The sequence below is a fragment of the Euprymna scolopes genome, chromosome 35 (assembly GCF_053919585.1).
Source record: "Euprymna scolopes isolate OS-2025 chromosome 35, ASM5391958v1, whole genome shotgun sequence".
Lineage (NCBI taxonomy): Eukaryota > Metazoa > Mollusca > Cephalopoda > Sepiida > Sepiolidae > Euprymna > Euprymna scolopes.
In genome coordinates, this window is record NC_136516.1 from 87,333,070 (window position 1) to 87,346,951 (window position 13,882).

Here is a 13,882-nt window from a genome sequence, read left to right on the forward strand (position 1 = left end):
TGTGGCTAGCGTTTGAATAAAGAAATGTTCACATCACCCATTAGATAGTGAAGGTCTTGGATGAAAAAACAAAAAAATTATTTGATTCACTTTCAAAACTGCATCATTTTTTGTTTCCATTTCTATCTGGAATATTCATGCATACATGATGCTTCATAAGATGTGACTATTCAATTCAAATTTATTTTTATAACATTTTTGTACAAGGGAGCGTTCCAAAAGTAATGCCTCCTATTTTTTTTTTTATACCACCCAAATGGATTAGAGGGGATTGCAAATTGGATTGTTATGATGACTGAACTTATACATTCATGACCTGAACGTGTAAAACTAAGAAAGTAACTCCTGTCATGGACGTGCATCAAAAGCAGAAATGTATCACTGAATTCCTGGCAAAAATGCATGGTGGTGACTATATAGAAAAATAAATTCTGGAGCACAAAAGAGTGCTCGTTTTAATGGTACAACTCCTGTCTTCGTAGCTCTCACTTTTTAGTAAAAAAAAAAACCAAAAAAAAAAACAAAAAAACCCGAGGTTTTACTTTTGGAACAACTCTTGTAGAAACAAAGAAATGATTTACTTACCATCCTTGCAGTTTGGTCTTTTTTGGCATCCGTGAGAGTGGGGGATCAAGGCAGCCGAGGTGGTAGTGTTTGCTGCAGGAGTCACATTTGGCCAAGAGATGTTGGTCAGTTGACTTCTTACAGATTCCACAACTGCCAATTAATAAGTTATATCTAATCGATAGTAAGAAAATTACTCAGGTTAATAAAAACGCAATCAGTTCCAGGGGAGGTAAACATGGTTGAGGAAGAAAGTTCCAGAAATGAAGAAGAAAGGGAGAGGAAAAAAAAGGGGGCTTATTTGGTTATAATAAAAAGTGTTTAAAAATCAATGGTATCACTTTGGGACTTTGTTCTATATAAGTATACGTTCGATCAAAGAATGGAGAAAAAAAATTATTCTTTGTTAGTGTTTGCATTAATATTCATATTCGTACAAAATTGGTAATTGTTGTCCTGCTACCATTTGAAACCTTCTGTGGTTCGATCGCAAAGAAAAAATAAATAAAATAATGGAAAAAAAAATGAAAAACGGAAAAAAAGGAAAGAACAAAAAACAGAGAAAATAAAAAAAAGAAAAAAGAGAAAATATAGAAAAAAGAGGAGAAGATGTGAAACAGTGCCCATTTTCTCTGCTGAAAGTGTCTACTGTCAAAAAATTTAAGTTGGTAACGTTTAAAAAAATTTAGAAAGCTGAAAAGTTAAAATGCACCAATCCGTATAGAAATGAAAAAAAAAAAAAAAATGAAAGAAAATCCCTCATTATGGAAATAGTGTTAGGATTTCTTTCTGAACTCATTTTAGACAAGGTGGGGATCAAACTTGCTATTTGCTTTCTCCTTTCAATAAATCACTAGAAATAGTTTCATCTGAGAGTTATTTATGTGTGTGTGTGTGTGTGTGTGCGCTTACTTTTTTTATCATAGTAGTTAATCCTATGAAACTACAGGGTTTCTAAGATAGTGCTACATAAAAAGTATAGGCATATTTTAGTATGAATTTTTATTAATAGAAGCATTTTGGTGACATGTGCATACATAAAAGTTTATACTAAAATATAGATAGATATTTGAATTGCGTGTATTTAGGGAGAAATTTTTCATTTAAGCAAACATTGTTTCAAATTTTGAGATGAGGATTGATTATTCATATTATTTGGATTCTTCAGATTACTGCTCTCATCTTGGAGTTTTATTTTCATCAGGACCCATGGCGTAGTGGATAAAGAACTTATAAAATTCAGTTGTAAGTAACACATTTCAGGAGGTTGCAGGTTCAATTCCCAGTGTGGGCGACAGTCAAAAATACAATTGTGAATTACTTAAGATTTCTACTTTGTCATGGCTGATGGAACAAGAACATGTTACCCCTGTGGATTAAATAAAGAGTTCTGTTCGAAATTTCTTGCAGAGTCTAGAGTTTGACAAAGAGAATCCTCGAGTTTGCCAAGACATACCTGAAGAAGGTCGGAGGTTACATCTACTAAAATGTTGTATTAAAACTCAAGATGAGAAATGTAGTACGAAGAACACGATCTATATATATAAAAGCAAAAATGTATGTGTATGTATGTATGTACGCTTTTCCTCGATGTCCACAAAAGGCTTCTTTCAGAGAAGCGCTTGCTCGGTTCACAACTTCTTAAAACTTTTTATATCATCTATAAATTGTAATATCTCAGAGCTATCCACGGAGTTCGCCTGTCTATTTAATTTTATTGACTTTCAAACGTTAATTACTCCCGCATTGGCACGCGTTACATTCGGTTTTCGGTATAAAAAAAAGCGAAAGTCTACTCTAATCACAGGCTGAAAGCCAGTTGTCTCAAGAGAGATAAGTAACGTTTATTCAATGTCGACTTCGTCATATCAGACTGTAGCTTTCATTTCGCTCCTCCTAATAAACAGGGAGTGGGTTTTTAAAAACAAACAAACCGATTTATTCACCTCATTCAAAACTGTCCCGCACAAAATGCTTACTGCTGAATACCTATTGCCGTCACGTCAATCAAAAACGCGCACCTGTTTTTTTAACACTTTACTATTTTCCAACTGCGCGTCGTGAAGGCTTCGGTTTTTTTTCACGGGCACCTGTTTTTTTTTCACATTTTCGGGTTTTTTTCACATACCTGAAAAACACCCGGGCAACGCCGGGTACCCCTCGCTAGTACATATTAAACAAATATTGTTAAAAATAACAGCTATTGTCTTTCAATTGTAGGCGTGTCCTTTTTCTTCCAGAGATTCTTATGGAAGGATCTGCTCTCGATGAGAAATCGACTCCTGGTCTTTCTCATCTTAAATCATCTCATAAAATCGGTTCTCTCTATCGCTCCAAACATTTTCTCACACCTAAGGCTATTCTCTATCGCTACAAATCTACTATTAAACTATGCATGAAGTATTGCTGTCATATTTGGGCTGGTGAATCTCTGTCCCATTTGAAGGTCCTTGATAAATTGTAGCAACATACATAATTGGATTGGCCCATCTACTTTCTCTGCAACAGACGTGATGTTGCTAATCTCAGTCTTTTTTTATAAATACTATTATGCCATGTGTTCCTCAGAATTGCCTGATCTTGTATTTATTTGCTTCCCCACTGAGCAAATTAGGCAAAAGGCCGTTTTTTAATGTGGAGAGAGGGGGGAGGGGAAGAGGGGACCAGCTTCCCTGAAGGAGGGAAGGGGGAGCTGGTATCGATGGCTCCTAGTATATAGGGTTGCTCCCAACATGGACCAGAAATTGATTGCCACAAGGGCAATGGTCTTTGCTTGCCGCATCTGCTGGAACAGATACTACACTTTGAGATATTAAATCTTTTAATCAGACAAAAAATGAACATAAAAAAACTTAGGCACAAGGCCAACTCAAAAGGGGGGGGGACAATGGGGGGAGGGTCGTTGGTCATCCTTGTCACTCTAGAACTAAACAAAAGTTTCTTAGTCAGAATCTTCTTTCACCATAATACCGCATTCGCCCTTTCGTACTTGGGGACGTCCTACTTAGCACCCAATTTTTAAGACATTTTTTATTAGCGTGTAAAAACAAAAAAAGATAACAATAACGGCAATACAATAATTAATTTGTGTCGAGGCCGGGGGAAGAAAAAAAATACAAGTGGTGGTTAGTAGGGCCCTCCCAACCCCGTCTAGTTGATAGACTGCCCTTTAATCTTTGATGCCCGGGCCGCGGAGGACCGGGCTAAATTGTCTGATTTATTCCCTGCTTCCTTTGTTCCAGCTTGTTTGACCCATTGGTCTAGTGGTCTCCATCAATCTGCTGCTTTAATACCTCATTGCAATGCAGTTTCTTATTCCAGTAGCTTCTTTCCAAGATCTGCAAAGTTGTGGAACTCTCTTCCTGCTCACTGTTTTCATTCTACCTACCATCTTGGTTTTTTCAATACTAAGGTCAATAGATATCTCCTGTCTTTGTGATAATGATATTTCATTCTTGTTAGCTCCTTACATTAAGTGGCTTCATGCCTTATCTCGAGTGATTTCCATAAAAAAGAAAAAAAAAATAGATAACAAAATCCTTTGCTTAATTTTATCTGTAACAGAGCACGGACGTGCAAATGACAGAGCCATGTGTGAGGAGATGTCACAACAAGGAAGGAAAAAAAGATTATAAAAAGAAGAACGTGCGTGCAGACCGATGAGTACGCTAGAGAGGTCAGAGATAGACATGTTGCACACATGGGCCGAGAGCAACAGGTTTGAACAAGAGACAAGGCGTCATTCTAAAAAGTACCTGTGAATAAATGTCTGTTGTTTCAACAGAAAAAAGGGAGTTGAGTTAATCTTTGTTTCTTGCAACGAACTCTACATGTAAATGGGTATTACGTTAAATACCTGAAGAAAAGAGAATTTCAAAAAGAAAAGCAGAGAAATGGGCACGTGAAATTAGACACCAAGAGAACGTTTTCACACTGTTCCAAGAAAAATGTTAGCAATTAAAATTCCCCATCATGCCAGAATTAGCATCACAGAATAAAATTGTATCACGTTAAACATTTTAAAATATTATTACTTGCTTCTTAGACAATATTATGAATTGTAGATCAATCAGTTTTTTATTTATATGTAAAGAAAATTCGAATGGAGTTAAATTTTTTGTTTTTATTGAAAAACATTTTTCTTTTGTTATTTCTTTCGATTTAGTGAGACTGGTATGTATATTTACTGTACAGTTATGTGGACTTGGATATTCGTAAGCAAAAAGTGCTCAAACGACATGTAAAGTAGAAAGATGCGAAATGATAACTTACTGTTGGATTGGTGGGGCAGGAGGAGATTTTGGATGTGTTTCTCTTTTGGTGGGCGACCGTGGCGACTTCCTCACTCGAAACATCTCTGGAATGTTCAATTCCTTAATACAAAAAAAAAAAAAAAATTTACTACATTAGGTCGAATAAAAAAATATTCAGTAAACTTTGCGACTAATGTAGAAATGAAAAATAATCTCTTGGATCGACACCTAAATTCCCAGTTTTTCTGGAATTTCTTGGGTTTTCAAATTTTACAATCTATATGTTTTTTTTGTTTTTTGTTTTTTAGTGATTCTATTTTGGTATCATTTTCTAATTTATCGTTTTCTTTTTTTTGAGTTAGTTTATGTTTTATTTATTTTTAAATCATTAAAATGAAATGTCAAGTTGAGAAAAATGAACATCTTTTTGACACGTCTGCTTTTATTTCAGTTTTTGCTATTTCATTTATTGGATGAATTTACTTATGATGTGGTTTTTACGGTTTCTCTCTTTGTCCACAGAATCTACATATACTGTTTTCTTATGATGCATATCTTGATTTTTATGTATTGGGTTGGCAATTAAGTTCTCATCATTTTTTGCCTGTTTGTTTTTGAGATTTTTGAAGCTACCTTTTTCAAGAATTCTATTTTAGAATCATTTTGTAATAGTTTTTTAAGTAATTTAATTTATTTTCTGTTTATTTAAATGTAAGGTCAAGAAAAATTAACATCATCAAGACATCCATCTTTCTGCTTTTGCTTTTCTTTATTTCTACGAATGGTAAGACAAAGTTATGAACCAGGAAGAATAAATTATTGAATAATTAGTTAAATTTTTTTTTTTTAAGCTTTTTAAATAAAAAAAAAAAAAAAATAGTGTGAATTTAGTTGTCAGTGCAACTTCTTATGTCTGTGTCTCCATTTTTTCAAGTGCATCTCTTCCTAGACACATGGTCACAGAGCGGCACAAGGTGGGTCAAATGATTGCATTGTTTGTGCACCGTTTTTTTTATACATTTTTAATACGTAAAAGTAAGGGGTCAAAACTGAAAAAAAAAAAAAAGTAATAGAACTTAGCAAGTCTAAGTCTACTTAAAGTGCTCTTGTATGCATGCCCAAATATACATCAAAGTCGGTTCATTTTTAATTATTTCTTATCCGTCTGACAATAGCTCAAATGGTAATGACTAATGCTGGAACGCTAAATATTTTCGTTTCAATTCTAGCTTATGGCATCAAAGTCATTTATTTTATTTACTTTTGCAATCACTTCTATATATTGGGTACAATATAATACTCAATAAAGAAATGGCTCTATAATAATAATAAATATGAAATCTGCAAGAATTAAAATATTATATTTAAACATATTTTATGACCGGGACATGCGGGGCGCCCTGCTAGTATTATATAAAAGGATATATAAAGATAACAGCAGAAATGGAAACTGATGTGTTGACCAAGTTTATTGCTGCCGTTATCTTAAAAAAAAAAAGAAAAAAAAAAAAAAAGAAAGAAGAAGAAAAAACATACTAGCTCAAAGACAGCTGTCATCATCATGGTTACATTGCAAAAAAAAAAAAAAAAAAAAAAAAAAAATTTATTTTTGCAATTTTCTATTAAAACCAGACTAAAAACCAGAATCATTAGAAAAAGATGTCTTGGTGAACATGAACAAGCTTTCCCCCACTGCTGTAAAATTAATTCCTTTTCACATTTTTAAAATTTTTTTCTGTGGATTATTGATAACAGACTTAACTTTCACATTAGTAGGAAAAAATATTTTTTTTTTAAGTTTATTTAATGACTTAACGTGGGGGGGGGGATCATTTTTCAGTTATAACATTCTATTAGAATTGATACCCTTATGAATTTTTCTTTTACACCACAGCAGATACATAACACTATAATAACGAATGTTATGCTGATTGACCACAAAGTGGGGTATCAAAATAGAACTTAATTTAAAAGTCATTAAATAAACTTTTTAAAAAATTTTTCCTGCTAATATGAAAGTTAAGTTTGTTATTGGCGATAATCCACAAAAAAAAAAAAATTTTTTAAATGTGAAAAGTAATTAATTTTACGGCAGGGGGGGGGGGGAGCTCATTCAGGTCCAAGCGGAAAAAGCTCGTTCAGGTCCGGTGATGTCTGATATGTAAGAGGATATAATATTACCTATGCAATGGCAATAAAATTCTGGGATGAAGTTTAGTCATGAAGAAAAAAAAAACCAAATTGAGGACACGTTAAATATGGTTTAATGAAAATTTGGTGTTTCTTCGTTATTAGAGCAGAATTGGAAATATTGAATTTCAATTAAAACCAATGGCGTCTAATGGTATAAATTAATTATTAAGGAAAATAGTTTTTGGAGAAAATTAACAAAATTGAGTTTTGCTTAAAAAAACAGGAGCGTTTGAACCATAACGCGGGGGGGGGGGGGGGGGTAATTATTTCCTAAAAAAAAAAAATAAATAAAATTAGGTTAATTTAGCAAAACTCAAATTTCTGCTAATTGTCTTTGAAAACGGTTTTTGCTAATAATTAATTTTCTACCTTATCGTTTTTCATAATTTTTGGATATGTTCATTACTGCGATATGACAATTAGATAATTGTCATTGAAAACTGCTTTCATTTCATTTTCTAACTTATTGTCTTTCATAATTTTTGGACATGTTTATTAGTGTGACATGACAATTTGATACCATTGGTTATACTTGAAATTTAATATTTAAATTTTCAAATTTTGCCCTAATAACAAAGGAGCACCAAAAATTCCAATATCATAAATAACATGCTTAAAATAAATGACTCTCTCTCTCTTCTGCCATAATGCAATTACAATTGTGTCCAACCATAATCTTGATTAACCAATAACGATGCTAAATTCTAATTTAATCATCAGCGTGGTTTGATAAATCGTTCAGTATTTGCAATAAGTGCAGAGTTGATTGTATTATTTGCAAGTCGGATGAATTTCGATTTTAACTAGATTCGAGTCACCTGTAGTCATGAGATGTATGTAACAAAACATGTCAGGCAGATAAAGAGACATGCATTCCAAGGTTTAAATGGTTCCAAGTCATCATCGCTCTGATCCCCATCTGGCATCAATTGAAATGGATGGCTCTCATCTTGGGGAAGCACCATGTTTTGACAAGCTTCTGGGTTTGACCTTTACTCCTGATCTGAAATGGAACACGTACATCAAATCTGTTGCCAGGGACGCTGGGAAAATGGTGGGATCCTTCTACCGCTCCAGAAGATATCTCACTACTGATGCAATTCTCTATCTGTATAAAAGCCAAGTACGTCCAAGGATGGAGTACTGCTGCCACATCTGGACAGGAGCTGCTAAAAATAGCCTATCCTGCCTTGACAGTGTACAAAATAGACTTCGTGGTTTAGTGGGGGATGCCCTTCTCTCTTCCCTGCAACCTCTCTCCCACAGAAGAGACGTTTTTATTTATCGTTTTTTTTCATGGCAGTGCTCGTCTGAGCTCCAATCCCTCATCCCCCCTCGCCAATCTTTCACGAGAAACACCTGTCTGGCTGAAACTACTGTCAATAATTTTCCCCACTCTTTATCTGTGCCTAAATTCAAACGTAGATTCCATGAGCAAAGCTTCTTTCTTAGAACTGCACGCCAGTGGAACTCTCTGCCGCTTGCCTGTTTCCAACCTGACTACAACTTGGATGTCTTCAAGTCCAACATAAACAAACTCCTGACAAACCGCCCCCTTAAGTAAGACACTATCAAAACCCCTAATACTAATGATTACTACAATACTATCTCATTGATTACTGTACACGCAATAACCCTTATCATTGAGTGGCCTTCGGGCCTTGATAAGTGGTGACCCCCATGTTAAAAAAAAAAAAGAAAAAAAAGTCATCCACCGTATTGATATTGAAGGAGTAATAATTGCACTTACATAGCGTGCATCTTTGTTTTCTTGAGAGGCCTTTTCATTATATGCATTTCTCAATTAAATTTAAGCAATATAAGATAAAATTTTATGCAAAAGTTCCATGCCAGAATGGATATTCTCAACTTTAGGCACTTTAGCTGGTTTAAAAAAGAAAAAAAAAAAAAAAAAAAAAAAAACCCTGAAATTACTATAAAATAAAATTACTAAACTAAATAACATAAAATGGTTACCTGTCCTGAAAGATCTGTAAGGATGCCCCATGTCTCTTCACCATTTTGCTGCATTTTACTGGTTGAGTCTTTCAACCGATTTATTTCATTTAACAACTGCAAAAAAAATTACAAAAATAAAATAAAAGTAATTTATATATGATGAGCTGATATACTGATAAATAAAAACTTTTTTTGTTGTTTTTTTCGGGTTTTTTATTCAGGTAGGCCCTTTTAAATTGCTACTGATTACTGTGGTCTTACATAACATACAATTATACTTTCAATTGATAAAAATAGTAAAAAAAATTGATTTATTTACTAGTGGGTATCCAAAGAAAATTTTTTTCAAAATGTTCGATACTCGTCATATTGAAGTTTTATTTTTAACACTACAAAAAAAATAAATGGTCAAAAATATTTTGGGCACCCTAAATTATTAAAATTAACGCCTCTCCTGATTGGTTCCAAGATTTAATTACAAAATTCTTCATACAAACGTGGTACAAGCATTTACAAATCAGGGGGGGGGGACGACAAAATCTTACTGAAAATGCTGTTTTATGAGGTTCATATTTTTATCACTTATTTGCTTAAAACTCTAAAAATATATAATGTACATTTTTATTTATTAATTCATTTGAAAGTATATTCATTTCCGAACAAAACGATGGTATTTTAAGGACTTAAAGTATTTTTGGTTTTTAAAATATCAGCAGAATATTTAGCAGAAACCCCCTTGAAATCTGATTATTCAAAGCGTTTTATTGTCCATGTGAATTGCTAACTTTATCTAATCCACAGGGGTAGCATGTCATGTTCTCATTTTGTCAGCCATAACTGGATAGAAGTTTTAATTCGCAAGGATCCATGGTGTAGTGGATAAAGTACTTGGTAAAATTCAGTTGTAGGTCCCACTGTTCTGGAGGTTAAAGGTCCAATCCTCAGTGCAGGTGACACTCAAAATTACAATTGCAAATTACCTAATGGATTAAATAAAAAGCGTAGTTCAAAATTCCAGAGTTCAACAAGATTCACCTGGAGAAAGTCAGAGGTTACATCGTCGAAACATTCTGAAAATAACACCTTACCTGAGAACCGTAGTTCACAGAACCCAAATAACACAAAGAAGCATATTCGTTTGATTAAAATGTTGATTACAGGTTCCACATTGTCTATCTAGTTTCAAACCCTATCCCATCGCCATAATCTTGTATCATTATGCTTGTTTTAAAAAATACTTCCATGGAAAATGTGCTCCGACAATATTACAACACTTGTATCCCCCCCCCCCAACTAACCCAACTAGCAGAAAAATCCCACCCCTTCACTGTAAAGGTTTCCAGATGCTAGAAAACTTTCTACTCTAATAGTTTATTTCTTTGAAATGCTTGCCTTCAGAATTCTATCCCTACACTGTTACTCTGACTGTACCAATATACAAAAATTTAAATGTAATGTGAACAAACATCTCCCTGCACAACTCATCACTTAGGATATATCTTTTAAATCTGGACCCTAATCACAATAGCCCCTTATAGCTCAGTGGTAAATCTTCTTTAAAGTGAATAAAAGTTATATATATATATATGATAAAATTGGCAGAAACTCTTAAAGCACCATTTATAAAAATTAAAATGAACAAATAAGATACATTTCAATTACAAAATAAGAAAAAAACAAAAACAAAAAAAACCAAAGATGTACATTTTTTTTTTGTTTTCTTCTCATTTAATAAAATGTTTGCATCTTCAAGTGGTTTTTGAAACAGTTTATCTGTTCATTTGAAATTTTTAACTTTATAAAATGGGGCTTTAAGAGCTTCTGCCAATTTATTAAAACTGGATTACCACACACCTAAGCAGCTCACATTGAAGAGCTCTACTGGGTACGAATGACAACACCAGCACATATATTCAAAATACAAACACGAGAGCACAGATATTCAACTTACGAAGGAGAAAAAAAAACAGAAAAAAAAGGACCCTTCCGTCTCTGATAATGGATTTTCTTAAGTCCAAAATTAATAAGATACATTTCAATTACAAAAAAAAGGGGGGAAAAATAACAAAGATGTCATAAGAACTAAAGAAGAAAAAAAAAAAAAGCGAATGATTGAGAAAAAAAAAATCATTCACCCTTTTTTTTTCTTATTTAATAAAATGTTTCAAATGGTTTTTAGAACAGTTTATCTATTTTAAATTTATATATATATATATATATATATATATATAACTACTTCATTTACTCACATAAAATATACGAGAGTATAAATTTATGCGTAAACTTTAAGTATTTACTTCAAAAGTGCTCAATACGCAGGTAGAGCTAGTTAGTAAGTTATAAAATAGATATGGCGATTAAGCTACACTGAATATTCCACGTTTCATCCACTCTAGGACTCTTCAGGCTTATGCGCTATATATATATATATATACACACACACAAGTATTTTGTCCATTCAATATAAAATGATGGTTACCTGATCATACTGAACCCTGAGCACTTTTTGTTGTTCCTGAAGTTTGTCATTTTGTGAAGAAAGTTCTTTCATGTTAATTTTCATTGTATCCATCCGTGCATTTCGATCTAAATTAAAAAAAAAAAAAAAGAAGCTAATTAAATAAAATCTGAAGATGTATTTATTATATAAACATAAACTGACACAGATTCCGCCAGCCATTTTATATACTAACTAAAGGAAAGTAACTGAGTTTTTTTTATTAAGGAATTAATTCCCTTATGCCAACTCATTCCTCAAAGAATAGATATAAAGGAATATGTCCAGAGAGAGAGAGAGAGAGGAATGGGCTAGTCAGAGGAGAAAAGGGAAGGAGAAAACAAAGAGAGACAGATAAATAGATAGAAAAGGGTAAAGAAATGTCCAGAGAGAAACAGGAATGAGTTGGTCAGAGAAGAAAAAGGCAAGGGGAAAACCAGGAGGGGAGAGTGAGAGAGAGAGAGACAAATAGGTTTTATTTTTTTTGTTTTTTTCTTTTGCCCCAGTCAATTCTGGCTAGACCTGCTATAGTATATAACACATGTACAGGATGAAAAGGCTGGATATATATACAGTTAGTATGCAAGAAATCTATCATACTTCTATAAAGCATAATTGGCTTCCATCTTGAATTTACATTTGCTGAAAGAAAAGGTTTGTTTCCCTCTGAAAAATAATCCGAGCATAAGTTGTAAAGAATTAAAATCTCATTAAAATTTTACGTTCCTAATAACATGCACCAACGTTCAATAAGAGAAAGCTAGCCAGAATCAAATATCAATTTTTGTATTAGATGCTATTTAGGTCTGAAGTAGGTGTAAAAATAACTAGGCTGCATGTTTTAATGATGCATACAAGTGGCAGACATTGCAGGTGATAGATACTTGGCTAAAAAAAAACAAAAAAAAAACTGGGGAAGCACAGAGAATTGAAAATGTCTCTGTTTAAAGTATAGACACCCAAGAGAGGTTTTCTTTATTTGAAATAAAATAAGCTTCTTATGGAATGAAAATCATTTGAGAAAAGCAATGACCATAATTATCTGCAGATAAGCCTTTTTGAAGGGAGACTGTCTAGTCATTATCTCCAGTGGATATCTCGAGTAGTCAACTTCTAGATGGTCGAATGGTGACCATTAACAAAGGCCAGAATCTTTCACAAGTGAAAAGATTCCAGGAGATGGGAAGGGGAGAGGAGGCAGTCAGAACTGGTCTTCTGAAAGTGGGGTACAGGGGGTTGGAGTTGGACATTTGCGAAAGTCAGTTGGTTCTTTGGAGTGCTTAGCAGGAGTTAAGCTGGTGTGCCTATTCGTAAAAGGTGAACCCTTGGTGTTCTTAGCTGAAGGACTGGGTTAATAAGACATATATATTCTGGTATGGTCAGGGAAAATTAATTTTGCAAGTTTTCTAATAGACTTAAGAAAATTTATAATCTTAAAAAAAAAATTAATTCCCGTTATTAGTTTGTAAACTAGACTTTTAGTATTTTGTTTGGAAGGAAAATTCCTTTGTTGCAGCATTGACTGGATTGGACAACAACTTTAGATCAGCATAACGATCACAGCCTGTTTAATGAATGCACAATTGCACATTTATGTAGGAAAACTGACCGACTTAATTTTATATATATATATTAGACAACATAGGAAGATAAAACAAATACAATGTTTATAGCATAATTTTCTTGATTTTAAAACTTAGTTGACCAATAATAGAATCCAGGATTAAATATTTTTTGTGCTGAAGCAATTCAAACACATTTTTAAACCAAAAAAAAAAAAAAAAAAAAAAAAAAAAAAACTGTGGGCAAAAGTACTTAGTTGACCAAGAAGAATTTGGATTTCTTTCATTGGTAAAGGAATAGGCAAGTAGAAGAATTTACCAAGATAATAACTAATGAATTCTAAAGATAATGCGGGAGACATGTGCCATTTTTTTCTTGATTCTTGTTTGTCCTGAGAAACGTTTTGAATCTGAAAAAGAAAAAAATAAATAAATAAATAAATTTAAAAAAATTTTAAATGGAATACAAGAGATTTTAAAAAACATTTAAATCATCATAGATATGAAGATTTTTTTTTTGTATCATTAGAGAAATAAATATTCAACAAAATTACCATAGAATTTATCAATATAATGCTAAATAGAAATAGAAAACCTTTATCTTTGTACTATCGGACTATGGCTTTCATCTTAGATGCTATTATTCTCATGATATTTCAGCCGATGTAACCATGATGAAACAAAAATATTAAGTAATAATCATTTCTAACTGACAGTATTCTGGAGGTTGATGGTTCAATCCTCAGTACAGGTGACACCTAGAAATCTATAATTAGAAATTACATAGATCATCCACTGAAGAAACAAGAGCAAACTACCTCCAGGAATTAAAGGGTTCTATATGAAATTTCATT

At 32.9% G+C, this 13,882-nt stretch overlaps 1 protein-coding gene across 3 annotated transcripts in view; it reads right to left on the minus strand.

Annotated features, from left to right (window-relative positions):
* LOC145259979 (PHD finger protein 14-like) overlaps window positions 1–13,882 on the minus strand; it is a 132,095-nt gene that overhangs the window by 31,310 nt on the left and 86,903 nt on the right. For 2 of the 3 annotated variants that reach the window (XM_080117971.1, XM_080117973.1), the window contains exons 14-18: window positions 13,348–13,438; window positions 11,449–11,555; window positions 8,988–9,083; window positions 4,837–4,937; window positions 586–738 (exon numbers count right to left, since the gene is read on the minus strand). In XM_080117971.1, the coding sequence (XP_079974097.1) occupies window positions 586–738; window positions 4,837–4,937; window positions 8,988–9,083; window positions 11,449–11,555; window positions 13,348–13,438 (548 nt within the window). The remainder of the gene's footprint in view (window positions 1–585; window positions 739–4,836; window positions 4,938–8,987; window positions 9,084–11,448; window positions 11,556–13,347; window positions 13,439–13,882) is intronic. The other variant, XM_080117972.1, reaches the window with a different exon arrangement.